General features: G+C 46.0%; 1 protein-coding gene and 1 long non-coding RNA gene across 6 annotated transcripts in view; one reads left to right on the plus strand and one right to left on the minus strand.

Moving 5' to 3' along the window:
* Nucleotides 1–19,746, minus strand: part of LOC126502717 (uncharacterized) — a 29,319-nt gene extending 9,573 nt beyond the window's left edge. Inside the window, exon 1 of the long non-coding RNA XR_007592029.1 lies at nt 13,730–19,746. This is a non-coding gene — a long non-coding RNA (uncharacterized lncRNA). The remainder of the gene's footprint in view (nt 1–13,729) is intronic.
* Nucleotides 1–27,419, plus strand: part of Jarid2 (jumonji and AT-rich interaction domain containing 2) — a 439,139-nt gene that overhangs the window by 219,589 nt on the left and 192,131 nt on the right. For 2 of the 5 annotated variants that reach the window (XM_050143911.1, XM_050143915.1), the window contains exons 2-5: nt 9,028–10,529; nt 13,331–13,436; nt 19,760–19,879; nt 19,986–20,075. In XM_050143911.1, the coding sequence (XP_049999868.1) occupies nt 19,763–19,879; nt 19,986–20,075 (207 nt within the window). In that variant the 5' untranslated portion in view covers nt 9,028–10,529; nt 13,331–13,436; nt 19,760–19,762. Of the gene's footprint in view, nt 1–9,027; nt 10,530–13,330; nt 13,437–19,759; nt 19,880–19,982; nt 20,076–27,419 lie in introns of those variants that run through there. The other 3 variants (XM_050143912.1, XM_050143916.1, XM_050143914.1) reach the window with 3 other exon arrangements.

Genomic DNA, 27,419 nt, shown 5'->3' on the forward strand with positions numbered 1-27,419 from the left:
GGGGTAACCAGACTAGGAGAATTCTGGGAAGAGGAAAGGCTGAGAGAGTGTCAGTCACCAGCCAGATGCAGAGGAAGCAAGATGAAAATGGCTCACAAAGAAAAAGTACCAGCAGGGCGATGGTGGCGCACGCCTTTAATCCCAGCACTCACTCGGGAGGCAGAGGCAGGCGGATCTCTGTGAGTTTGAGACCAGCCTGGTCTACAGAGCTAGTTCCAGGACAGGTTCCAAAGCCACAGAGAAACCCTGTCTCGAAAAAACCAAAANAAGAAAAGAAAGAAAAAGAAAAAGTACCAAGCCACGTGACTAAACATAGATAAAAATTATGGGTTGATTTAAGTTATAAGAGCTAGTTAAGCCGGGCGGTGGTGGCGCACACCTTTAATCCCAGCACTCGGGAGGCAGAGGCAGGCGGATCTCTGTGAGTTCGAGACCAGCCTGGTCTACAAGAGCTAGTTCCAGGACAGGTTCCAAAACCACAGAGAAACCCTGTCTCGAAAAACAAACAAACAAACAAAAAAAAAAAGAGCTAGTTAATAATAAGCTTGAGTCAATCGGCCAAACAGTTTAATATAAGCTTCTGTATGTTTCTTTGGGACTGAATGGCTGTGGGAGCAGTCAGGACAGAAACTTCCGTCTACACACATATACAACTTTTGTTTGTTTGCTTGTTTTGAGACAGGCTCTCTGTAGCCCTGGCTGTCCTGCAACTCACTATATAAACCAGGCAGGCCTCAAACTCAACAGAGATCTGCCTGCCTCTGTTTCCCAGAGTGGTGGGATTAAAGGTAGGCATGAATCACTACTCCCCCACCCCACCCCCACCCCTGTTTTCTTTTGGTTTTCTTTTGACAGTTTCAATTGGTAGTGCTGGCTGGACTAGAATTTGTTTTGTAGACCAGGTTGGCCAGCTGTAGCTCACAGAGATCCATCTGCCTCTGTTTCAAGTGCTGAGATTAAAGGCATTAGCCACCATGCTGAGAGGTGTCTTAAAACCTCTCAGCCACACTGTTTTCTCTTCTTTTTACATGGTATCTCAAAATCTAAGAGATAGAGATCCCTTCTCCTTCCTTACAATTAGTCTACTCTCTAGGACGGGTGTGGGAGGGGGAAGTGGTCGATTATGAAGGAAGACTCCATCCTTGATGACCTTCAAGCCTGCTAATTGCCAACTAGCCCCCCAACAGAATTGGGGTATGTCTGTTGGCATCTTCACATTTTTCTATATTTTCCAAATATTCCACAAGGGACCATTTTAACAACGAGGGATTAAAATTAGAAAAACTAATTAGGAAAAGAAAATACATCGCTGATGGAAGTAGGAAATCTACGAAGGCCAGGGTGCGTGTTAACCTAATGAATCCTGTGAGGGCTGGAGCACCATTTGCAATTTAGGACTGGAAAGATGCTGACATAACATGATGCTGAGACGAATAAAAGGTGGGAAAGGGAGCCTTCTGGCGACCTCTGGGGACTTCTGGAAGGGATGGAGTTGGGGCTAGCACAGGAACATTGCCAGTGAGGACTGGAGAGACAGCCCAGCAGTTAAGAGCTTGGACTGCACTTGCAGAGGATCTGAATTCAATTCCCAGTACCCACATCAGTCAGCTCACAACCTCTTGCAGTTCCAGCTTCTGGGGGATCTGACTGACACCTCTGGCTTGCACTTACGTACACAGACCTATACACACACACACATACACACACAATTTAAAAATTAATAAATAAATTTTAAAAAAGTAAAACCATGTTTTGGCTCAAACCAGTACTCAGGAGTTAGGGACACAGGCGGATCTCTATGAGTTTGAGGCCAGCCTGGTCTACAGAGCGAGTTCCAGGAAGGCTCCAAAGCTACAGAGAAACCCTGTCTCAAGAGGGAGAGAGAGAGAGAGAGAGAGAGAGAGAGAGAGAGAGAGAGGGAGAGAGAGAGGTACTTCATGTCCCTAGGCCTTTTAGAGAAGCCTGAAGCAAGTTCACAGCATTATCCTCCTGAAGACCTCCTGGTATAACTATTGATCCTCCACTTCCAGCTTTGGAGGAATCCACAGTCTGGAAGCAGAATTTCCTTTCCAAGTAAGCACTGGAGGGGCTGTGCGCAAGAGGGGGGGTGTGCTCAGGAGGGGGTGTGCACAGGAGGTAGCCTCGTCTGTATAAATTGACTTGCAGGCCACCTGGGGCTGCACACCTCAAGCACTGTGGAAATCAAAAGCCAGGCTGTTAGGACAGGAAGCGTATCTAGGGCAATAGTGAGATTGAAGAAGTGTGTGTCTGTTAATTCTATTAGGAGGAATATATACATATCTGGCTGGCTGCTTTGTGGGGAAGAGATCTGAGGACTGAAAGGTCAGAAACAGAGAGCAATGAGCTGAAGTTATAAGAATGGGTAAGGTGGCGATGTTGACAAAAGCCGGCTTCCTACCAGGATGGAGAGGCCGTGGAAATGCTCAGTTGATGGGGTGATTCCCAAGCACCCCTGCAGGAAGCCCTAGGTTAGATCCCCAGCACTGCTTAAAACCAGGCACAGTGACATGCTCTTGTAATCCTAGCACTTGGGAGGTGAAGGCAGGAGGACAGCAATCTAATTTAGACGCCATGAGATCCTGTCTCAACAAACAGTCAAGAGGACAAAGTTGTGTATTGCTTTTGATGATAAAGCAGATCACGCGGACAGAATATTGGCAGCGGGTGAGCAGAGGAGTGCACACCTCTAACCTCAGCCCTTGAGAGACGGAGGCAGAAAAGTCGGGAGTTCAAAGTTACCCTCCAGCTACTACGGAGCTTGAAGGCCAGTCCTTTCCAGTGCTGAGTTTTCTAACCCTGTCACACTGAGGGGTGGGGAGGGTGAAGGGGGTTGCAATCAACTTCTCGGGGCTTGGGAGGTCAGCAACTTAGAAAAGAGAAAAAGAAATAAGGGGCATTCGGAGCAATGAAAGGGAGGGATACTCACGTCTGGGGGAGGGGTTGAGTATTGGGAAGAGTTTGGTATCACCTCTTTTCATTCCTTTTTAAGGTCCTTTGAAGGCCTCACTAAGGCCTGACAATCCTGAGCTGATGGGGCAAAGGAGTGACAATTAGCAGGCAGATGAAATACAATGAACTTGGAGGGGTGAGACGACCGCCCTCCTAGCTCCAATCAGTTTCTGCTCAGCCCTGCTGAGAAGGAATTTCTAGTTCCCCGGCATTGGGGAAGATAACGAGGTCTCCTGGCCAAAAGATAAAAGAGACCGTCACCTGGTAGGAATTCTGCTTAGTCACCTAAGCAGTACTTAGGGGAGGGGAAGTCGAGGCCAGGGTGTGGGCAGCCCAAAGCTTGAGACACTCTGAGGAATCAGGTTTCTCTGCTGCTCCCTCTGCCATCTGCACAGGAAGGCCTCTTACTGTCTTCATGTGGCAAACAAAGTTTTGTTAAGAAGTAGAGTTAGACCAAAAAAAAAAAAAAAAGTATAGTTAGTCTGCTAGCTACGGCAGCAACCTTTAATCCAAGCACTTATAGGGCAGAGGCAAAAGATCTCTGAGTTTGAGGCCAGCCTAGTCTATAAAGCAAGTTGCAGGACATCCAGGGCTACACAGAGAAACTTTGATTCAAAAGAACAAAACAAATGAACAAGTTACACACCCACGCAAGATAAAAAGTAGATTAACAGCTCCCGGCAGCAGGGAGGGATCCACAAAAGGGTTTGGCCTGTTCCCGGTCCATTTTTCTGAGACAGGGCCTCTAGCCCAGTTTAGCCTCAAACTCTCTAAGTAGCTAAGAATGACCTTGAACTTCTGATCCTTCTGCCTCTATTTCCTCAATACTGGGATTATAGGAATAAGCCATCATGCTGGAGTTTGGGGACTGAATCCAGGCCCTTGCTATGCTCAATAGACATTCTACTTTACCAAGTGAACCAGACTCCCAGCCTCCACTTGCACTTTCAGATGCAATTCGGGGGAGGCATAAGGAAAGTCAACCCCTTCTGAAGGTACAAATGTGCACACTCCTACAAGTGTGCGCTCCGCTAATGCCTTTTTCACTGACCATGTCTGTTCCTCTCTACAACTGAGCCCAGAAAAGGAAATATGGTCCACTGGACACTGAGAGCCCCGAATAACAACAACAATAATACCACTTCTCCATAGGGCATGGACGTGTGTAAGGAAGAGAAGGAAGGACTTCTGTATATCCCGGTAGTAACAAACACTGCCCCTGACAGTCTATCTCACACCTTCCCTAGCTGCGAAACTCTTAGCTGATAAAAGCCTGAAAGGTAAGAGGGGGATTCACTTTCTCAATTAGCAACTTGTAGCCTATCTAGTACCTTCACTAATCTACTAAACCTCTACTGGCTCACCTGGGAGACCTTGCCCTTCGAAAGTCGACACAGGTGAGGGATTCCTTTGTTCTGCTAGCTGCAGTTTAATCTCCCAGCCCAGCTTGCGCTGCTGTCAGGATCCTATGGAGCCTGGAAAGAACCTTGGTTATTTCTTATATTTCTTATTATTTATTTACTTTTGGTTTTTTGAGACAGGGTTTCTTTGTGACAGACCAGGCCAGGTTGTCCTGGAACTTGCATTGTAGACTAGGTTGGCCTAGCTGACTAATTTTCTATTAAATTTTGTCTTAAAAGGGTAGTTAGGAAATCAGAATGAAAAATCAAAAGGAAACCAGGTAGCAGTGGTGGTACATGCCTCTAATCCCACCAGGCAGAGGCAGGTGGATCTCTGTGAGTTTGAGGCCAGCATGGTCCTCAGAGCAAGTTCCAGGAGAGCCAAGGTTATACGGAGAAACCCTGTCTCAAAACAAACAAACAAACAAATGAACAGCAACAAAGTGAAAAGGGAAGGATATTTCAGAATGGAACTATGAAGGGTAATTTTTTTTTGATTTTTCGAGACAGGGTTTCTCTGTGGTTTTGGAACCTGTCCTGGAACTAGCTCTTGTAGACCAGGCTGGTCTCGAACTCACAGAGATCCGCCGGCCTCTGCCTCCCAAGTGCTGGGATTAAAGGCGTGCGCCACCACGGCCGGCTTTATGAAGGGTAATTTAGAATGAGCTTCCTTTATAGACTATGTTTGCACTGAACTCACCGAGATTCACCTGCCTCTCCCAAATGCTGGGATTAAAGGCATATGCTATCACACCAGGCCTAGCTGTGTGATCTTAAAACAGTGCAGATACTCATTGACCCCTAGATGTAGTGGCATTTCAATTGTATTTTAATAAATAAAGTTTGCTTGAAGATTAGAGAGTAAAACAGCCCCACTGGTCAGCCTTACAGACCAGGCAGTGGTGACATACACCTTTAATCCCAGTAACTGTACTATCTTGCCATAGAAACCAGGCAGTAGTGGTACATGCCTTTAATCCCAGCCCTAGAGAGGCTTTGTAATGATGAAAGTAAAAATGCTGCAGGTCTCCTAGGTGGCTCTCCTAAGCAGCCAGTCCCAGGCAGGGACCGAGCAGTGGCTGCAGCAGGCCTTGAGTCCCAGGCAGCTGCTGCGTGGTGGGTGAGAAACCTCAATGGGGCAGCCAGTCCCACGCTAGGAGAGACAGAAAGATGGGCATGCCACGAGACCATGCTGCAGGTCTCCGAAGGTGGCTGGTCCCAGGCAAGGAGCCATGCAGTGGGCAAGAGACAGAGACATGGATAGGCAAGCCATGCAGAGTGAGTTTAGATATTTATTTAGTGGGTTATGGAAGGGAAAGAGGAGAGGGGGTAAAGGGAGAAGGCAGAAGAGCAGAGAGAAACACAGAGAGGAGAAAGGGGAGAACGGAGAGAGGCTTCAGGGGAGAGACAGAAAAGAGAAAGGACTCAGGCTGGAAGCTGAAGATCATGGGGATGGGGGGGTAGGGGTGGCTTGTCTGTTAAAGGGAGAGAGCAGACCATTACAGGCTTATGAAACGGGAAGAAGACAGCTCTCAGAGCAGGATCACCACTTCAGACTGAGGTTGAGGTAAAAGCCAGTGGCTAGCTGCTTTGCTTTTCAGGTCTTCAGATTGAACCCCAATTTTTCTCCCTGAGTTTTTTTTTTTTTTTTTTTTTTTATTAATCATGCTTCACCTAAATGCAATGGAAACAACCCTACTCATTTCTAAAGCTGGCCAATGTGTACGTGACTGTAAGCACTGTCATGGTGCCTGGTACACAGTAAACCATCCTTAAGGGGGGACTGCTACTCTCCTTGAGAGCTAGAACGAGCACTTCTTTTTGCTTGATTGTTTTTTGTTTTCTCATGACAGGGTCTCAATATGTAGGCCTGGCTGTCCTGGAACTCACAATGCAGACCAGGCTGGCTTCGAACACACAGTGATACACCTCTGTCTCCTGAGAGATGGGCCTAAAGGTGTGGGCCACCACACCCGGTCAGATCTAGGACCTAAATAAAATTACCATGAGACAGAATAATGAATGCTTAATAGCACTCGCAATTTCCTTTGAGCCAAATCATGGGTAGGCAAGCCCATAGAGCCACACAGCACATACGAGCCAGGTTCCTTGGTAATGTTCCCCTATTTGTAACTCAGCAGAAAACCATGTACCTGCTTGTCTCTCTGAGGCTCAAAGTATAGCCAGAGGGCTGAGCAGCCACTGAGCATCTGCCTCCTCCTTCAACTATCGGGTCAGCAGGAGGACAGGCCCACAGGAGCACTCACAAGGGGAGAGAGTTCTTAGCCAGCAAAAGTGTTCCCGTGTGCTGATGAAAACGTGCACATGGCGAGCCTCTCAGACTAAGTGCCAGCTAACTTCAGGCTATTGCTTTGGACTCGCTCCTTGTCAGGATATTTACTTGCAGTCAAGCAGGCTCTTTATGAAACAGGCAGATGAAGAGTAGATGAAGGCTTTGTTTGCAATGGGGCGTCCAATGTCCGCATCCTGTTCAGGACTCTGGGGCAATGCATCTACAGCCTGTTGACAGCAGCAGTGGACACAGTGTGTGCACTGTGGGGCTTTCCTTCCTTTACCTTTATGGTGGGTTTTTACCTTCTCTTTCTTTACTTTTTTTCCCCCTGTGGGTGGGACTGATTGTTTTTGTTATTGCTGTTTGAAATAGATTCTGGTAGCATAGCCCAGGATGGCCTTGAATTTGCACGGACCTGCTTCAGCCTCTAGTGCTCTGGGATTGCAAACATGGACCACCATATCTGACTTCTGCTTTTCTTTTTCATTCTTTTCCTTTCGGCATTTGTATGTATGTTGCTTTGTTTCTGTCAGGACAGGGTCTCTCTGTGTAGTCCTGATTTGTACTTGATATGTGGACCAGGTTAGCCTCAGAGACATCATGCTGTCTCTGCTTCCCAAGTGTTGGGATTGAAGGCAAGTGCTTTTCTCTTTAAGATTATGTGTATTTGTGTCTGTGTGGATGTTTATGAGCTGAGGATATGGGTTCTAGGAACCAACTTTGGGTCCTCTGAAAGAGCATACCTCACTTTAATCACTAAGATTAATCTTTCTATCTGAGGCTTCTTACTATACTTATTAGTAAAATTCTGCTTACTTGTGCTAAAAGATGAAAGAAAGAAAGAAAGAAAGAAAGAAAGAAAGAAAGAAAGAAAGAAAGAAAGAGGGGGGAGGAAGGAAGGAAGAAAGAAAGGAAGGAAAAGGAAATTAGCCCAGAGGAACATACTGGACATAGCACACACAAAGCCAACTGCCATTTCCTATACCAAAGAGATCACAAACCAAACTAAAACAGCTTGCCTAACACTGTATTTTAAAAATGGCAAACACAGGCCTACAGGGATGGTTCTTCCAGTAAGAATACACTGGATGCTCCTCCAGAGGCTCCGGGTTCAATTCCTAGAACCCACATAACAGTTCACAACTGTCTATAACACCAGTTCAGGAGATCCAGTACCCTCTTCTGACCTCCGCAGGCACCAGGCAAGTACAATACACACAAAAATTAACCCCCGCACCCTTGCAAATATTTAGTTTGAATCCAGGTCTTGTGATTGTTCAAAATTAGTCTTTTTAAAGGTTTGGAGGAGCTGGGCAGTGGTGGCACATGCATTCAGGAGGAAGACGCAGTCGGATCTCTTGAGTTTGAGGACAGTCTGGTCTACAGAGCTAGTTCCAGGATAGCCAGGGCTACACAAACATCTTGACATCCCCCCCCCCAAAAAAAAAGTTTGAAGGGTCTTTGTTTGCTTTGTCTTTTTGAGACAAGGAGTAGCTGAGGCTGGCCTTGTATTCCTGACCCAAACACCTTTACATCTCCAAAGCTTGGGATGACAGGCTTGTCCCACCACATCATCGCCTCCTTCTCCCCTAAAGGCATGCACCGACGATTTTATTATTTTATTTTTAAATGATATGCTTCTGTGTGTCTGTGTTGGTGCCTTCAGAGCCTGGAAAAGGAAGGTGGATTCCCCAGGAGCCAGAGTTGAAAGTTATGAGCCAACCAATGTGAGTGCCGAGAACCAAGGGTCTTGTGAAAGATGAGTATGCCTTAACTGCTAAACCGTCTCTCCAGATCCTTTTGATTTTATTGAGGCATCCGTGACAAGGCTCAAACTTTCAGTGATTCCTCGTCTCTGCTTCCTGAGTGTTAGCATTATAGGGGTGTGCCACTGTGCTCAGCTGAGTTACACTCCTTATTTGGGCTCAAGGGCCGCTTGTGCTCTTTCCCAAACCTGTATTCAGCTCAGGCTCAGAGAACTCAATCCATGAGCCTGGACCCCAGCCTCAGTTCTCAGGTCAAAGGGGTAGAAGAACAGCAGTGACCTCGAGCAAGATCCTGCAAATCCCAAATCCTGTTAGTCTGCCCCCCCAATCCTACCTCATTGAATGGATAGCTTCACTGATGTTAACCAAATGTTCTGCCTCTCAACAAAGTGCCCCTAGTCATTCCTCTTTTATGGGGGGGTGGGGGCAGACAAAGAGGGAGGAAGGGAGGAGGGAGAGATTCTAAACTTTTAGCTAGGAGAGCCCAGAGATCACTGATCAACAAAGCTGAATAATACCCAAATACTTCCTGACTGGCACAGGACTAGCTAGGAATACAGCTCATGGCAGTTAAGAAGGTTGTCTTTTTTGTCTACAGGGAAAAAAGGGTAAAATGGAGCCTCGCTGTGTACTATTAAGTTCGTCCAGGCTGTCAAAAGCAAACCATGGAAGGGTGAATGAATATATTCTTCATGATTATGAAGACCTTGCCCTAAGAAGACAGTCTGTTTCCTTGGCTAGGGGCAGACTTCTTGCCCCCAGAGAATACACTCATTTCCCTTGGAAAATGGCCCTGGATAAGGGAAGGCCCTTACACGCCCAAACCTGAAATCCTTCCAGTTTAGTTGTGCTTTGAGAGTGTACAAACCTTTCTTCCCTCTTTCACGAAATGAATCACGATTAATAATAGCCAGAGGGTGAAAAATTACAGTCACGCCGTATTAGTGAAGATGAATCTTCGCCCTTCCCTTCACCAAGGGTGACAGCGGTGACGAAGCAAGCATTCCATCGACTGGGGAAGAAAGAGCTCAGGCCCAGAATTTCCTCCCCACATCCCCGGAAAAGGGCTAGAATAAGGTGGCTGAGAGGGCGGAGGAGGTGTTAGTCAAGTGTGTCGTGCTCTTACACCCCCACTGCCCTGGTGATTCAGCTCTTGGATCGGAAACCGTTCTTTCTCTAGTTTGTTTTGCTTTTTCAGACAGGGTCGCATCTAGTCTATCCTGGTCTTGAACTTACTGTATCCCATCACCTCCGCCTCCCAAGTCATACAGACATGTGCCAATATGGCTGTCTTTTCAGAGAAAACCTGTCTAGCGCGCTGTAGAGGTGTGCGACTCAATTTAAGAGTTGCAGAGAGAAGTGGGTGAGGAGATGGTGAGGAAGATGGGAGAAAAGGGGGCGAGGAGCTGGAGTAAGGTCACCGTCTCAGCGCTTTAGGCTGAGGTGGCAGGAGCACACGGAGTTCTAGTTTGCTAACCTGGGCTAACAAAACATAGTACATTTTAAAAATTAAAAGCACATGCCACTAGCCTGAAAACATAGGAAGGGAAAGAAGTGACTCCTCACTCAGAAAGATAGATGCCGGGAAAGGAGATGGGGGAGGGGCGGAGACCCAGTCAGCATTTTCCAATTACCATTCCCCGCTGGCCCTCCACTCTCCCTTTTGGTTTGAGAACTAGTGTTTTTGTCACCACGAGTGCAAATGAGGTTTATTCATTCGAGAGAGTCAGACTTAGCCTGACCCCTTGACTAACTGTGAGCCGTGGATTGTTAAATCTAATAAGCATATGCGCATTTGTTCCGAGAACAAATAGCTGTGAGGTACATTGCATGCTGACCCGCAATGAAAATAAAATATTAAGTACTTAACATTTCACTATCAAGAGCTGTGCAGTGTCAACTCACGTGGGATTTGATAGTCTATCATTTGGTTCCTTTTCAACTGTCGGCTGCTGGGAAATTCAGTTAGCATCTTCTCCATCACCCACCCCGATCTCAGAGCCATTTGCCTTTAAAAGACTGAACCCACACTCGGAAAATGGGAAGCTGGAGGAGCTTCGAGAAACTGCCTTCCTCTCTTTAATCACTGCTATCCAAATGGTAAGTGCCTTTATTTGCATTTGAAGGAAAAATTCAAAGAATTGTGTTGGAATGAGGAAGTCCTTAGAGGTCCCAAATAGCCTGACCTTATGGAAGGGAAAGTCTAGGGACAGCAAATTGAGAAACAAAACAAAACTGAATATGTAGAAACAGACCCAGACCAACCAGTTTGCTTTAGCCTTCCTGCCTTGCCTGTTCTTCTGGATCTTTCCCTTTTACCCAGTCTCTACTTCCCAGGCGCTGAGGTCACCTGCACGGACCACCACACGGGTTTTAGTGGCTCCTTGCTGACACCCTGGCAGCCAGGAGTCTGGTGTTAGAATAACTGTGTCTATTTCCCAAATCTAAAACGTTTCCTTCCACTAAGAGATTCCACAGTAGCTATCTCTGGAAGTCTTTCCTTAGTCCTTTCCGTATGTAGTTTGTTGGAGAACATGCCGGATGCTAAGGATGACTTTACCCCAATAGTTGATAAACAAACAGATGCACAGGACACTGTAAAGATTACCTGAGCCTGGCATGGTGGCGCACACCTTTGGTCCCAGCACTAGGGAGGCAGAGAGCTGCGGATCTCTGTGTGTTCAAGGCCAGCCTGGTCTACAGAGCAAGTTCTACACAGGGAAACCCTGTCTCAATGAAATGGGTCTGGATTTGATGTATATGCCTTTATTCTCATCCTGGAGCCAATGGTAGGCTGATATCAATGAGTTTGAGGCCAGCCTCATCTGCAGAGCCAGTTCCAGGCCGGGGTGAGTAGAGTATGAATGATCAAAACCACGAGTAAAAGCTAGAGACTGGAGAACCTGAGAGGAGCTAGGGAGTAGAATGAATGTGACCAAAATATATTTTAAAATTCTCCAAAAATAAAAACATTTTTTAAGGGTGCTGGGCATGGTGGTGCACACCTTTAATTTCAGCACTCAGAAGGCACAGGGAGTCAGAGCTCTTTGAATTCAAGACCAGACAGGACTATAGAGAGAGAGACCCTGTCTCAAACACACACACACACACACACACACACACACACACACACACACACACACGTCGGAATGTGTGTGAGGGTGGAGAATGTTGTCTTGCTGATAGGACATTTACATTTGGCCCTAGGTTCTATCTCCATCACTGTAAAACAAATTTAAAAATGAAACAAAAACAACAGAAGTGAGGACTGAGCTGGGCACGAGGGTAGCCTGAGTTAATGGAGGGCTGTCACTTGCTAAAGGTACCCAAAATGACAAAGTGAGCTCCTGGCCAGGGCGAACTATTTCATGAGACGATATTTCAAAAAGAAAACAAACCATCAAAAACCGGGGGCTGGAGGGGTAGCTCAGCTCAGCAGTGGAGCGCTCACATAGTGTGTGTGAGGCCCTGGGTTGAAAGTCCAGCAGCAGGAGGGGAAACTGGGCAGGTGAAATGGCTCAGTGTGTAAAGGTGCTTGCTGCCCAGGTTGATGACCTGAGTTCAATTCCCAGGACTCAGCTGGTAGGATGAGAGAGCTACCTCCCGCAGGTTTTTCTCTGACTTCCACAAGCACCTTGTGGCATGCACGTGCACGCACGCACACACACTAAATTTGAAAAGGCTGGTTTTTTTTTTTTTTTTTAAACTAAGTAAATAACCACACAAGGAAAATCAGGACTGGATCACTGTGTAGCCACGCATTACTGTTCATGATTTTGCAACTGGGGCAGGAATGGCTCTCCTTCCCCCACACAGTGCTGCCAAGAGTGGGCGTCTGGGGTAAGGCTATTCATTAAGGCCCCACTCACTTTTCTTTGACCGAGGATGACTGCAGTCTGTGGCTCTGCTCTCTCTCCTGAGGCTTCTGATCACCTGCTAAACCTGCCAGGACTTCTTCACACAGCAGCTCGCTGACCTCCTAACGCCTGGGTTTGCAGGCCTCAGAAAGTCACTTCCATAGGTTCTGTGGGTAAAGTCAAGTCACAGGCCCAGATTGTAGAGCAAAGCAAATAGACGGCACCTGTTCCCAGGAATTGTCATCTGCAGCAGCCACCTTGGCAGGCATGCCACCAGATCACACAACCAGATTCTCAGGGTTCCAAAAGCAGTCTTTCTTCACCGAAAAGAATGAAGGCAGCTGCCAGGGAGAGGCGAGGACAAAAAGGAGCCTTACAGAATGTTCTACCAGGTGCCTGGCTGGCTGTTGGCATTCAGAAAAGAATAACAAAAGGGCCAGGTGGGGACACATGCCGTGATCCAGCACTGTGCTGGCTAATAAAGGGAGACAGCAAGTTTGAAGCTAGCCTGGGCTACACAATGAGACCCTACCTCAAAGAACCAAAGGGCTGGCCTGGGATGTGGTTCAGATGGTAGTGTGTTTGCCTAGCACGCCAGTGGTTCAATTTTCCACAGCTTTAAACCATGTGAGGTATTGAACACAATCAGGATGTGAAGGTTACGGTAAGGAGAAGAAAAGTTCAATGTCATCCTTGGTTATAGAGTGAGTTGGAGGGTAGCCTGGGCTATATGAGACCTTGCTTCAGTATCAACACCATCAGCCAAGGGTTGAGGTGTCACTCAGAATACAGTACTTAATTAGCATGGACAAAGTTTAAGGTACAAGTTCCATCCCCAGTAATGAAAAACAAACAAAAACAAAAAACAAGGGTCCTTCCTTGACTCCAGGCCGATGTCTCCAGTTCCATCAACTCCCAACTTAAAATTATTTTCAGGTGAATTTAATGTTTGAGCAGTGCTTCAATCCTGCTAAGCTAGCTTGAAGCCAAGACACCAAAGCTGCTTAAAGTGAGACAGTCAAGGAGTTTCTGTGTTTTTGTCAGAGCCGAGGATGTCACATGGCTGCCATTTCAGAAGTTTGCCGAGAGCTGCAGAGGCCACGTGGCTCCATCCCAAGCTCTTCTGTCACCAACTTGGAGAGGAGCCAAGGTCAGTATTTACGGTCCTCGATGACCCTTCTCGTGGGACTTTTTCTAGCTGCCCCCCTCTCCACTCCCAGCAGGTAACTTTAGCCGCCAATTTTAGTAGGATTTTTTTAAAATTCTTTTTTAGATAGGTTCTCATATGGCAGAGAACCCTTCAATTGCTTATCTTCGAGTAGGATTTTAGTTTTTTTTTTTAATAATATTTATTCATTCAGTGTGTGTGGGAGAGAGAGAGAGAGAGAGAGAGAGAGAGAGAGAGAGAGAGAGAGAGAGAGACTTGTAGGAATCTGTTCTCACCTTCTACCATGTGGACGTGTGGATCCCGGGGACTGAACTTAATCAGTCAGGACTGGCGGCAAGCACTCCTGCCTGCTGTGCCATCTCAGCAGCCCCTGGAGTGTCAGGGACCCTTGTCCCAAAGATGATAGCAGGGACCATTGTACTAAGGATGTTTGCAGAAAGCCCCACTACCTTGAGAGCTGTTTGCTAAGGGAACCTGCCTCACATCCCAACTATCTTGATAGCAGGGACCATTGTCCTAAGAATGTTTGCAGAGAGCTCCCACATCCCAACTACCTTGAGAGCTGTTTGTTAATGGAGCCATGCTTACCAGGTGTGCTAACTAGTGACCTTTGCTACCCAAGCAAAATTCCTTCTACCCCCCCACCCCAAGCCAAATTCCTCTTTCAAGGGCTATATAAGTCGCAACCATCGCTAATAAAGAGAGGCCTTGACAAGTGAATTTTGCTTGGTCTCGTTTCTCTCTCCTGCCCATGTTCTTTCAGGTAGTGCCTCTTCAGACCCTGGAATAACTGGACCTGCTGGACGGGTACACTGGAGTGGGACTTTAAGACTCTAGTGATCCCGGGACGATGGTGGCGCGCGCCTTTAATCCCAGCACTCGGGAGGCAGAGGCAGGCGGATCTCTGTGAGTTTGAGACCAGCCTTGTCTACAGAGCTAGTGCCAGGACAGGCTCCAAAGCCACAGAGAAACCCTGTCTCGAAAAACCAAAAAAAAAAAAAAAAAAAAAAAAAAAGACTCTAGTGATCGAGTAGGAGACTGCAGAAAGAAGCTGTTCTGAGACATCAAGCGTTTGCTCGGGTGTTTTTCTGAGGAAGCCAAGTTGGCCTAGTCCAGAATTCTCGTTGGACAGGCCCATCAGGAAGGCCTCTCTCTCTCTCTCTCTCTCTCTCTCTCTCTCTCTCTCTCTCTCTCTCTCTCCCCCTCCCTCCCTCCCTCCCTCCGCTCTTTCTTTCTCTACTGAAACTGACTTTTTGTTTGTTTACTTGTTGTTTTGTTAAGACGAGACAGGGTTTTTCTGTAGCTTTGGGGGCCTGTCCTGGAACTCACTCCGTAGACCAGGCTGGCCTCAAACTCAACAGAGATCCACCTGCCTCTGTCCCCCAAGTGCTGGGATTAAAGGCGTGTACCACCACCGTCTGACTGAAACGCTTTAAGGGAAGAAGGCAAAGTTACAGAAACCAAACATCTCACATCAAACAGAAACAGACAAACATAAAGGGTAGATGTAGAAGGAGTGGCGAGGCTGCGTCCTCAGCACCCGGCCGCCCGCATGGCTCTAGCTTATGCCCCGAAATAATTACACGGAACTGTATTCTTTTAAACACTGCCTGGCCCATAGGTTTCAGCCTCTTATTGGCTAGCTCTTACATATTAATTTAACCCATTTCTAATAATCTGTGTAGCCCATGTGGTGGCTTATCAGGAAAGATCTTAACCTGCGTCTGTCTGGAGTGGGAGAATCATGGCGACTCCTAGACTCAGCTTCTTTTTCCCAGCATTCTGTTCTGTTTACTCCACCCACCTAAGGGTTGGCCTATCAAGGGGCTTAGCCAGTTTCTTTATTAATAAGAAATCACTCCCACATCAGGTAGCTCCAAAACAGAAACCATCATTTTTTTCATCCCTGTTCCCCTCCCAAACCTTGTCTCACATGGCCATTGTCACCTAGTCTTGCTGGTTCTTCTACTCAGAAGCTTTGTGATACTGAGTGTGGTGGCAGGTGGCTCAAGCTAATAGTTCCAACTCCTTGTTAAGACAAGATTACTTGAGCCAAGGAGGTGGAGACCATAGCACAAAAAAACTTCCCTCCTGTCAGAGGGCTATTCTAAAAAAAGCTGTGCTGGCTCTGTCACGCTCATTTCTGCATCTATCTATCTATCTATCTATCTATCTACCTACCTACCTACCTACCTAGGTATCTATCTAACAAGAGTCCTGTGTGGTGGTCTGGGAATAGCACCAGGGCATCATCAGGGTATGCTGGGTAGGCGTCACTGTAGGACTAAGTCATACTCCATACTCCCAGCCATAGCATTTTAAAATTAACTAATTTTATTGATAGATTTTTTTTTTATTCTTTTACATGTTCTTACTGTGTAGCCCTGGCTGGCCTGGAACTCCCTATGTACACCAGGCTGGCCTTGAACTCACAAAGACGTGTCTACCTCTGTCTCCTGGGTGCTGCGATTAAAGGCAAGCACCATGCGATTAAGGGCCCCAATATCTTAACGAATCATGGAAAAAATATAAAAAAAACAGGGACAGGAAGAAATACTGTCTTTTACCCAGTGAAGAGCTGGGAAGTGCACTGGAGACACAGGCTTAGGTAGAGCATTGCCCTGCCTCCACTTTTTGAGGCCCTAGGGTAACATCCCCTAGCGCCAGAACTCAAGAGTTATTTACATGGAAATTAACTAGGGAATTTGGGGAGCTGAACCTAAAATGGGGAAGCCTGTGTGGTGTTGTGGGCTGCTGGAGTCTGGAGAATCAGAAATTCAAGGTCATTAACACCTTCCCCAGCCTCCACCCCCCACACCCCCTCCCATGTAGCTAGTTAGAGGCTGGCTTGGGTCACAAGAAACTCAAGAAAGGAAAGGATGGGTAGGGAAGGAAGTGGAAAGGAGAAAAATGGGACTGGAGGGAGGAAGAGGAGAGGGAGAAAGAGAGAAGCCATGATGGCACATGCCTCTAATTAGACAGAAAGACATGTCTGAGACTAGCCTAACCCAAGTTAGCCTGGGATGCAAAGAGGAACCGGTCAGAAAAAGACCAAAGGGAAAAAAAAATTGATCTTGAAAAGGAGCTTCTAGCAGAAGTTGCTTAAGCTTTGCAAGGTTTGTTCACTTGTAGTTAAAGTGTTTGGAGACCAAGGCAGGAGGAGGCAACGTAAGGAGACCCTGCCTAGATAAATAAATAGTCATTTGGAAAGTTGAGATTAAAGTCCAAGAATTTCCTTATGAATCTGCATTGGGCTCTGCTGGCCATCTGGAAAAGCCCATGTGGAAATGCCTGGACCACACACACTATTGTGGATTCTTTTGGGGGGTACTGATAAGGATAGTTTTCTGTTACGAATTTTTGCTTGCAGGTCCATCGTTCCCTTTTCAGTTTGTCTGCACTCTTCTGTAGGGCAGAGGGTATTTCATCATAAGTTTTGAAAATCCTAAGAACCCTGAGCAGACTGCTGTTTCAACACTAACACTGTCTCCAGTCTTAGTGAATTCTTTTTTAGCCTTTGAAGATTTTTTTTTTTTTTTTTTGAGACAGGGTTTCTCTGTAAACCAGGCTGGCCTCGGACTCGAAGATTCACCTTCCTCTGCCTTTCAAGTACTGGAATTAAAGGCCTGCGCAACCATGTCTGGCTTAATTATTTTTCTCATTATGTATATGTCTGTGTGTCTGTGTACCTGGTCACCACAGAGGTCAGAGGCCACGGATGCCCAGATCTTCTGGAGCTGGAGATATAAGTGGTTGTGAAACTGACAGGGCTGTGAGAACTGAGTTCAGGTCCTCTGCAAGCCCCAGCACATGCTCTTAGCACCCCCCCCCTTTTTTTTTTTCCAAGACAGGGTTTCTCTGCGTTGCTTTGGATGTCCTGGGACTTGCTGTGTAGACTAAGCTGGCCTCGAGTTTACAGAGATCTGCACGTGCTGAGATTAAAGGCCTGAATACTGTAATGGTTTAAGAAAAATGTTGCAGGTCTCCGAGCGGGGAGATCACAAAGGCAGCCAGTCCCAGGCAGGGAGCCACATGGTGGGTGAGAGACTGAGATGGATATACACTCCACAAGACCATGCTAAAGGTCTCTAAAGGCAGCTGGTCCCGAGCAGGGAGCCACATGGTGGGTGGGTGAGAGAGAGGAAGAGAGAGGCACACCATGCAGAGTGAAATTGGATATTTATTTAGTGGGTTATGGAAGGGAAGGAGAGAAGGGGGAAGAGCAGAGAGAAAAAACAGAGAAAGGTGAAGGAGAGAAGTAGGGAGAAGGGAGAGACAGAAGCTGCCTCTGAGAGAGAGAGAGAGAGAGAGAGAGAGAGAGAGAGAGAGAGAGAGAGAGAGAAAGGTAAGGGACTCAGGCTAGAAGCTGAAGATCAGCTTGTCTCAGTGGACAGGGTTGGGAGGGAGTGGGTGTGGCTTGTCTCTTAAAGGGATAGGACAGACCATTATAATCACCACTACCCAGCCTGAGTCATTTTCTAATTAAAACAATTGCCTAGACTAGAGATGGAGCTCAGTGGTAAAGTGGTTTGCCCATCACGTTCCAGGATCTGGGTTGCATCCCTAGTACTGCCAAATAATGCTAACATGAGAGTACTCCTCATGGCAGTTTGTTCATTCATTCCTATTCTTTCTGCTATATGATTGAGAGGCACCCTGGTGAATTATCATATTTGTGACAGGAGAAACGATCGGTTTAGCAGAGAACAAACTATATTATAGGGCCCAAAGGTAAGTAATTGGCCCTAATGACTTGGAAATAATTTTGAAATCACATTGGATAGGCTTTCTGATACCTCCTGCTTATAACTAGGGCCTGCCTCTGTGGGAGAAACCTTCAGCATCGGAGGGGTGGGAGCAAGGGGAGGAGAGAGCATTGTTCCCTGCCTCCTTGCAGCTGGAGCAATTCCCACTTTCCTCTTCTCCCCAAACTGAATGATGGCAGTTTAAAGGAACTGCTGAAGCAGGGACAATGTACACAGAAAGTGGCATTCACAGCCTATTAACCTTGGATTCTGGAAGTTGAGCCACTCCCATGAGTCCCCTCTCCAGCTGCTTTTAAAATTGCAGCTTTTTAGGAGTTTGCCTCTCCATCTAGACTGGAACAAGGGTAACCGGGAACTGGCAGGCCTGGAAAGGTGACTGAGTTGGAGAAAGATTCCCTTAGGGATTGAGGATGATAGTAGATAGTGGTATCTGGAATTTATCTCCAGCCTTTCTCCTGAGTGCTCAGAGAAACAGACTCCAATGATAAGAGCAGACACTGTCCAGGGGACAGTCACAAATTCAGTCTTCCTAGACGCAGAGTCTGAGTTTAGTCCTTTGTTTCTGTTGCTGTGATAATACACCCAGTCCAAAAATGGGAAGGGTTTGTTCCAGCACACAAGTCTTTAGGTCCCACTCCTTCGTGGAGGACAATCAGGGGAGGAACCCAAGGCAGAACCTGGAGGCAAAAACTGAATGAAGCAGAGGCCATAGAGGAGTCCTGCACTTGCCCAGGGGTAGCACAGCCTCTGGGCTGGGCCCTCTCCTATCAATCATTAATCAAGTGCCTACAGGCCACTCTCGTGACCACATTTCCTTAACCAGGGTCCTTCTTTCCAAATGATTCTAGCCTGTGTCAAGCTGACAAAAACTATAGATTTGGTGTGTGGGTGTGTGTGCACACTGGGGTTTAAACCCAGATCTTACCTCAGCTAAGCACATGTGCTCCACTCCTGCCCCATCACACAAAGCTTTCATAACTAGGTCATAATAACCATTTTGAAGGTTAATGTGTGTGAAAGTAAATTGGGTAATTAGAAATTAAGTATGAGGAGACCATCATAAAGTTTATTCTAAAGTCATTTCTTTGTTTTGTTTTTGTTTGTTTGTTTGTTTGTTTTTTGGTAGTGTGGTTCATGCCTGTAATCCCTGCATTTAGAAGACCAAGACAGGAGAAGTGCTGTGAGTTCGCAGCTAGCCTGAGCTACATAGGAAAGCTGTCTCAAACTAAAACAGAGGCTGGGCATGTGGCTTAGTTGGTAGGGCACTTGCCCAACAAGCATGAAGTTCCGGCTTTAATCTTCAGCACCACATGAACCAAATGTGGTGGCCCATATCCATTAATCCCAGAATTTGGGGCAATGAGGGGCCGGGTATGGAGAAATTTTATTTAGGCAAAAAAGATAACTTATAATACATCCAATCCTTTCCTGGGGGAAAATGTCTCTTTAGGAGAAAAAACATTTAAAACCAAACAACAATCACCACTATTTTTGAAATGGTCCATTGAAGGCACTTAATTTTTATACTTTTGTTTTTAGACAATGTCTTATTGTGTAGCCCTGTCTGGAATCAGGCTGGACTTCACCATACCTGGTAAGATGGCGCTAGTTACTGGAAGAGACAGGAAACCTCAAATGAAAACGTGGAAGAAGAAGAAGGTATTCCTTAGGGGGTTATCCTCGTTCCAGTTGTAGAAATTGAGCCCATTCTTGTGTTGAACATTATCCATGTACTAAAAAAGTTAAATGTCTTTGAATCAAGTAGGTGGTTGTCAAGAGGCCAAGTATGGAAGCATGGTCTAAAGAGGATGTTACAATTGTTCACCTCCTTCAACTTGCAAGTTCACCCCATAGGGTAAGTGGATGAGAAAAAACAGATTTGCATGGCCTACCCCCATGTTTGGGAAAGCCACTGAAGACTGAACCCTTTGGGCCACTAGCCAGTTTCATGAAAGCTCCTTGTGCAAAGCCACTGCCCGAGTTTCAAAGGCTGACACGAGCCAAGTACCACGGACTGTGGCTGGGAGGAGTCTCAGCACGAGTGTGTTCTGAGTCATCTCTTCCTGGCTTGCAGGCACCGTTTCTCCCCTTTTCCTCAGGAGGTCTTCTGTGCATGCCTGTGCCTTCATCACTTAAAAGTCACACAGCAAGGCCCATCATGGGAGATCTAGTTCCTTCTGGTCTAGAGAATGAACTCTCTGGCCTGGTAGGGGACCTAACATCCCAGCTGGGCTTAGGCTGGTCAATGGTCTAGGTAAGGGACCACCCCAGGAAGGCAGGCTCACCAAAACCACGATATAAAGACATAGGTGGAATAATTTTCTCTAATAAGATGATACACATTTTCTTTCCAGAAATCACACCCCTGGTGAAGTCCCTACAACCACAAAATGTGTCGTGTCTGTCACCTTTATAAGCTGTGTCTCAGGAAGGTGCAACTTTTCTCTGTCTCTCTTTCTAATATTGGCCAGAACCTAAGTACCCCCCCCTCCCTTTTTTCTGGTACTTTGAACTTTCTTACTTTTTCTCTAAAGTGCTGACTTCTATTATGGTTTTATTCAAACGGCATGGCTTTTTGGCCTTCTTTCTCTTCTCTATTCTCTTCTTCTGGGCAGCTTAGATTTACAGCTTGCTTGCCCCAGAGTTTTTTAAACCGCTAATAAAATTGTCCTCTATCTTCCACTTGAGTTCATTTCTAAATTCTTTCATTAATGAGACTAAGTCCCCAAGAAAGGACTACTCCTGTATCAGCAGGACAGTTACATTGGAGTAGGGCCTACTCTGGTGACTTCATTATTATTACTATTATATAGACCAGGCTGGCCCCAAAGTTTCAGAGATCTGCCTGCTTGAGCCTCCCTTGTACTGGGCTTAAAGGTGTATGCCACCACAAGTGTTTTACTTAATTAACTTACTAACTTAATTAACTTACTAAGGACCCCATCTCTGGACTGGTGAGGTGGTTCAATCACTAAATGCACTTGTGCAATATTATTTTAAGGTGTGCTACTTTTATGTTGCCTTTGTTTAACCCCATGAAGCTGTGATTCTTTGCCTTTCTAAAACACCTGATGGTTTAATAAAGCCCTGAACAGTCAATAGTGAGGCAGGAGCAAGGATAGGTGGGGCTGGTAGGAAGAGAGGATAAATAGGAAGGAACAAGGTAGAAGAAGGAGAGGAGGACATCAGGCAGCAGCCACCCAGCCATCCATCCAGCCAGTTAGCCATGGATTGAGAGTGAAAGCAAGATGCACAGAAGAAAAAGAAAAATCCCAGAGGCAAAGGTAGTCAGGATAACGTAAGAAAAGCTCGGTGGTGACACACGCCTTTAATACCAGAACTCAGAAGGCAAAGGGAGGCAGATTCCTGTAAATTCAAGGCCAGTTTAGTCTACAAAGTGAGTTCCAGGACTAAACAGTGGAACCCTGTTTCAAACAGAACAAAACAAAACAAAACAAAACAACAACAACAAAAAAAAAAAAACCCAAAAAGCTGGCAAGAAATAAGTCAAACTAAAGCAGGGCATTTATAAGAAAGTATAAACGCCTCACTGGGCAGTGGTGGCTCACACCTCAGAGGCAGGAGGATTTCTGAGTTCGAGGCCAGTCTGGTCTACAGAACAAGTTCCAGGACAAGCTCCAAAGCTACACAGAGAAACCCCATCTCAAAAAACAAGACAACAACAACAACAACAACAACAAAAACTTAGTCTGTTTCCTGTAGCTGTATTTCAGTGGTAGAGAGCTCGCTTTGTCTACATGACACCATGAAATCAAGCTTCAGTAACACACACACACACACACACACACACAGCCTACAAAGGAAGAAGACAAGCATCATTTGTCAGATAAATAGTACATCTTTTATATACTTACCATTTGAAAATGTCTTAGCTTAGTGGTGACTTTCAGTACCATGCACACGGACCGTGATTCTGTCTCCTAGCTTCTTCTCTGGGAATTTCATTAAGAGATGCTCTGGCTGTGGCTGGTCATGGTGGTACACACTTTTAATGTCGATTCTCTGGTGGTGCTGGGAGAGAGAGAGAGAGAGGAGAGAGAGGAGAGAGGCACACAGAGAGAGGCTCTAGCTAGAAAGCAAAATGGAGAGCTTTTAAGAGCCATTTGTCAGTTTCACTTCCTCAATAATGGCAAGTCCCTGGTGGTAGGTACTTATTTGAAAGATCACCCCAGGTGCAGAGAGTACTTGTGAACAAAATGGCTATTGGCTCAGTGCCACGTGTCCATTCATTTATTTTTATTTAAAAATTTCCACATTTTTTTTTTAAGGATTCGTTTTACGTATTTTGTCTGGATGTATGTTTGTGACTTGTGAGCCTAATGCTTGTGGAGGTCGGAAGAAAGAGCAACAGACTCCCTGGAATTGGAGTTATGATCAGATAGATGTGTGCTACCACGTGGGCACTGGGCACTGACTCCATGCCCTGTGCAAAGTATCCAGTGCTCTTAACTGCTCAGCCATTGTTCCCGAGGCCTCCCATTCCCTCATTAAAAAAAACAAACAAAAAAAAAAAAAACAAAAAAAAAACAACTTCTTGTGGTTGGTGTGTCTGTGATGTGTATGGTACTTGTGACACTGTGTGTAGATTTCAGAGGATGACATGTGGAGCTGGTTCTCTCCTACCACTTTTCTATGGGATCTAGGGATTGAACTCACACTGTCAGGCTTGTGAAGCAAGAGTCTTTACTCAGGGAGTCACATTCCTGGCGCTGTTTTGTTTTGCTGAGTCTAAAGGTCTCTTGTACAGATTTGCTTTGATTCCTTTTTTTCCTGCCTCCAAAGGCAGAACGCTGGGATTGTGAGCACGTACCCAAGGTTAGCTAGCCTAGGGGTCTCTATGCAACCCTGGTAGGCCTGGTACTGTGAAAACTGGGCTCTGATGTGCCTGCCTCTGTCTCTCAAGCCATGTGCCACTATGTCTATCTTTTCCCTAACCTAATCTTTATTTTCTTATTTTTTTTTACTTTTTTCTTTGAGACAGTTTCTCTGTGTAGCCCTAGCTGTCCTGGAATTCACACTGTACACCAGGCTGGCCTGGAACTTCTAGAGATCAGCCTGCCTTTGCCCACCGAGTGCTGGGATTAATGACATCTTACATTATACCTCGCTAAAACCTCTATTTTTTTGAGACAGGGTTTCACTATATAATTCTGGATGGCCTAGAAATTAGAGATCTCGTTCCCTTCTCTGCTTCCAAAGTGCTAGAATTAAAAATATGTAGCACCACCGCAAGTAATAGGGCTCATTTTGCAACCTGTGAAGACAGGTGTGTCACCTGGCCAACCCCAGTTGACAGCCTAGAGGTTCCTTTCTGCTTTCACATAGTTTCCTGACTTCCGCATTCTCCTCTACACCCATTACCCCATTACCGGGAAAGAACCTGGGGCCTCCCTCGAGGTCTGCAGGCCTTAGACCCCTAAGCCACACCTCCAGGCCATTCCTCTGTATTACTCAACCTTCCTTTCGCAAAGCTCTGAAAAATTCCTATTTGAAAAACCAGCCTTTGAGGACAGGGTCTGGTTTAATTTTATATCCCTAGAAAATGTCCAGCATTTTTATTTTCAAGGAGTGGTTGATAGTGAAAACACAAGAAGTTGGAAATTGATGATCTATGAAGTTTAGACACAGTGTTACTGCCAAGGTTAAAAATCTTCATGATACCTATGTATGCTGCGTGTGTGTCTTCATATAGAAGCAGAATAGGGAGATGATTCTGGAAGACAGAATATGAACTTTGGAGATGTTTTTCTGCAGGAGACAGTTTTGCTCTTGCTGAGCAGTGCATGGCATGTATTCATAGAAGCCACGGGATAAGGACATCGATCCTTATTAGTGGATAGCAAGTTTAAGGCTTAGATCGAGGGACTTGAGAAATGAATGGTTCAGTAGTTAAGACAGATGGCTCAAACCTTTAATTCCAGCACTTGGGAGGCAGAGGCAGGTAGATCTCTGTGAGTTTGAGGCCACCCTGGTGTACACAGTGAGTTCCAGGACAGCCAGGACTGTTTCCAGAGAAACCCTCAAAAAGCAAAACCAAACAAAAAACAAAAACAGCCAACCAACCAACCAAACAAAAAAACAAAAAAGACAGCTGGCTGTCCTTCCAGAGGACTGATGGTCTGATCCCCAGCACGTACATGGTGACTCATAACCCCAGTCTTTCTACATCCATTCCTCTACTCGGCTACAGGGTTTCCCTGTGTAACCTTTGGTTGTCCTGGAAATCGCTTTGTAGACCAGGCTGGTCTCGAATTCCAGAGATCTGCCTGTCTCTGCCTCCTGAGTGCTAGAATTAAAGGTGTGTACCACCAACGCCTGGTACAGCCCCAGTCTTTAACTGTAATGCCAGGGGATCCAACACCTTCTTCTACCCTCTGAAGGCACCAGGAGCTCAGCAGTTGTAGAGACATTCAGGCAAACACATGTGCATACCATGAAAATAAATAAATCTAAAAGCAAGCAAACCAACAAAAGCAGCCTTGTAATGAAAGAATCCTCCCAAATGAACTGCCTCAATCAGCAGTTCAATGACTCCAAAGACTCTGATGGGTGAATGATTCCTGATAATGGAGAAAGAATTACTTCTACGATGGTCAGTGATTGTTAGTACATTTTATCAAGCCAGAATATTTTCTTCCACCTCTCCCCACCCCCCCCCCTTTAAACATTTTGTGTCCCAGGCTGGCCTCAAGGTCACTTCAAGGTCACATCTCCAGGGATGACCTTGAAGTCCTCTTCTCCTGTCTACCTGCCTCTACCTTCTCACGGACAGGACTAAGGTCAGGCCTGAGACACTGCCCGTGCTTTCTGTCCTTTGGTTAACTAATTTGGTTCAGCCCACATCCTGGATGGCAAAGAAGTTTCTTTGGGGGCTATTTTCCCTGGCTGCTAGGGGAGAGAAGTGTTGAGGTGAGTAGTTTTAGGAAGGACATAAAAAGTGGTAGTGTCTAATATTCCTTAAAAACGGCGGCGGGGCGGCGTGGGTGTGTGGACAAACACAGGATAGGCGGACGCAAAGGAAGAGACGGACACGCAGCTCCCACGTGGGTGCGTTTAATGGGGAGGGGGAAACACGATAAGGGCGGGACGTGCAGACACACGAGGAAAAAGGGGCAAGAGAGAGAAACCTCGTGGAGCGCTCGCTTTTAACTGCGGGCGCAAGGTTATCTGGGAGTGATGGTCTTCACCTGGGCGCGACCAGCGCGCGCAGGTGACCCAGGGGAAGTCTGGGAGCTGTAGTTTCCAAGGAATAACAGTGTCCCTTTTTGGCTTAGGAGAGACCCCCATTTCCATTTACTATTTTCACCTGCACTTTTAGTTGCAATGGAAGGTGAGCTGATGAATACAGCTTGTCTTCTTTCCCTGGCTCCAGAGAACTGTGACGTCCACGGCTTGGTTTCCACATTATAACCCCCTGTGGATTACCTGACGGCAGGCAAATTCCACACCCAGTACCGAGAGCTGTTTCACTCTGGAACTTAACAAGAATTTGAAAACTGCAGGTTTCCCCTCTTTGCTGCCTGTCCAGAGCACCCATTCTATTTCAACAATACAGGATGCAATTTAATTAGAGTAGCAATGGTAGCTAAAAAAAAATTTAAATTCCTCTTATTTATTATTCTTTGCTTGTGGTCAAAGGACAGTTAGCAGAGGTTGGGTCTCCCCTTTCACCATGTGGAGTTCAGACTGAAATCAGGACGCTAGGCCTGATGTGGTTACCCGCTAGGCCACTTGCTGGCCCCAGTAGTTTAAAAGTCTTAAATCCAAAGGCTTCTGGTGACTTCTGCCAAAGAGGTTTATAGACAACAAGCAGGTTTTAAAACATCACCTGATTGTACCTGCTTTGTGCTGTGCCATTTTACTGAGGCTTGACAAATAAAGACTATAAATTCAGGGGCAGAAAGCACTGACTGACAAAAAGAACTGTCTCATCGTCTTGACAGCACTGACTCCATCTTTAAGATGGCTGTTTACTGCTGGGTTTACCTCCTGGTGTGTTTTAAAATACGCTTGCAAATCTCAGTCTGCTCGAAATAGCTGCTCTACCCTCTTTCAATAGAAGCTCCCACCTTCTGAGTATACTGTCTCATAGTTATTTATAAACCTGATGTCAGTCAAAGACCCCTCCTCCTCATTCTCTTCCTCCACACGTGAAGACAGAACTACATAAAATTAGAAACTTTGCATAAGGTATTTAGTCACTTGGGTAAAAACTATTTGTCAGTCAGCAATTCTGTAAGTGAATGAAAAAAAAAAAAAAAAGAAAAAGGAAAGGAAAGGACGTGGCTGCTCCTAGGTAAGGTGGAGGAGAAAGTTTACTGTAGATAAAAGGGAGAGCATAGCCAGAGGCAGAGACATCTGGGAGGTGCCAGAGTGGTCAGGACCAGGAGCCCTGTGAGGAGAGCAGAGGAAGAGGTGGAGAGAGGTACAGCAGCCAAGAGGAAAAAGGTACAAAAGAAAGAGGGCGGGTCACCAAATGTCTGGATTATATAGGGAAGAGCCTCTGGGGTAAGGGCAGCCAACCCCTGGGCTGGAGAGTTCAGGGTAGAGGGCAGGGTATGTTGGCATTCATGCCCTATAACAGGCATGCTGAGGCATGCTGGGAGAACCTGGGGCCAGGTCTGCTTCGATATGTTAAATAGGTACCTCAGCAGTTTGTCCCAGGGTTTGAGATTTAAAATATTAAGATGCATAAGTTCTTTGACTAAAAGCACAATTCTAGGCTGTTCTGGGAGAAACCAGCTCCTTCTTAAGGAAAAATGTCTTTGGGATTTTTTCTTCTTTTTTTGAGACAGTCTTAAAAGCTTTTTTTTTTTTTTTTTTTTTTCTTCAAGACAGGATTTCTATCCAGGCTGTCCTGGAACTTGGGATCAGAGGCGGGTGGATCTTAGCCTAGTGCTCCCTCTTACTTGATAGAGGTTGACTTTGAACTCCTGATTCTCTGCTCCCTCTTACTTGATAGAGGTTGACTTTGAACTCCTGATTCTCATTCTCTTGCCTTCATCTCTCCTGTGTCATAGTTCCCTGAGACTGGGTCTTTTTTTGACCCTAGAGCTTATAGTTTTTAGCTACTACACTGGTTGGTCAAGCAAGCTGATCTTGTCTCTGGTCCTCACCTCCAATGCTGGGGTTACAGGTACACCCAGCCATTCCTGTTTTTTTTTTTTTTTTTTTTTTT

Source organism: Alexandromys fortis, unplaced genomic scaffold, assembly GCF_014885135.2.
Source record: "Alexandromys fortis isolate MF-2015 unplaced genomic scaffold, M_Fortis_MF-2015_v1.1 scaffold_1, whole genome shotgun sequence".
Lineage (NCBI taxonomy): Eukaryota > Metazoa > Chordata > Mammalia > Rodentia > Cricetidae > Alexandromys > Alexandromys fortis.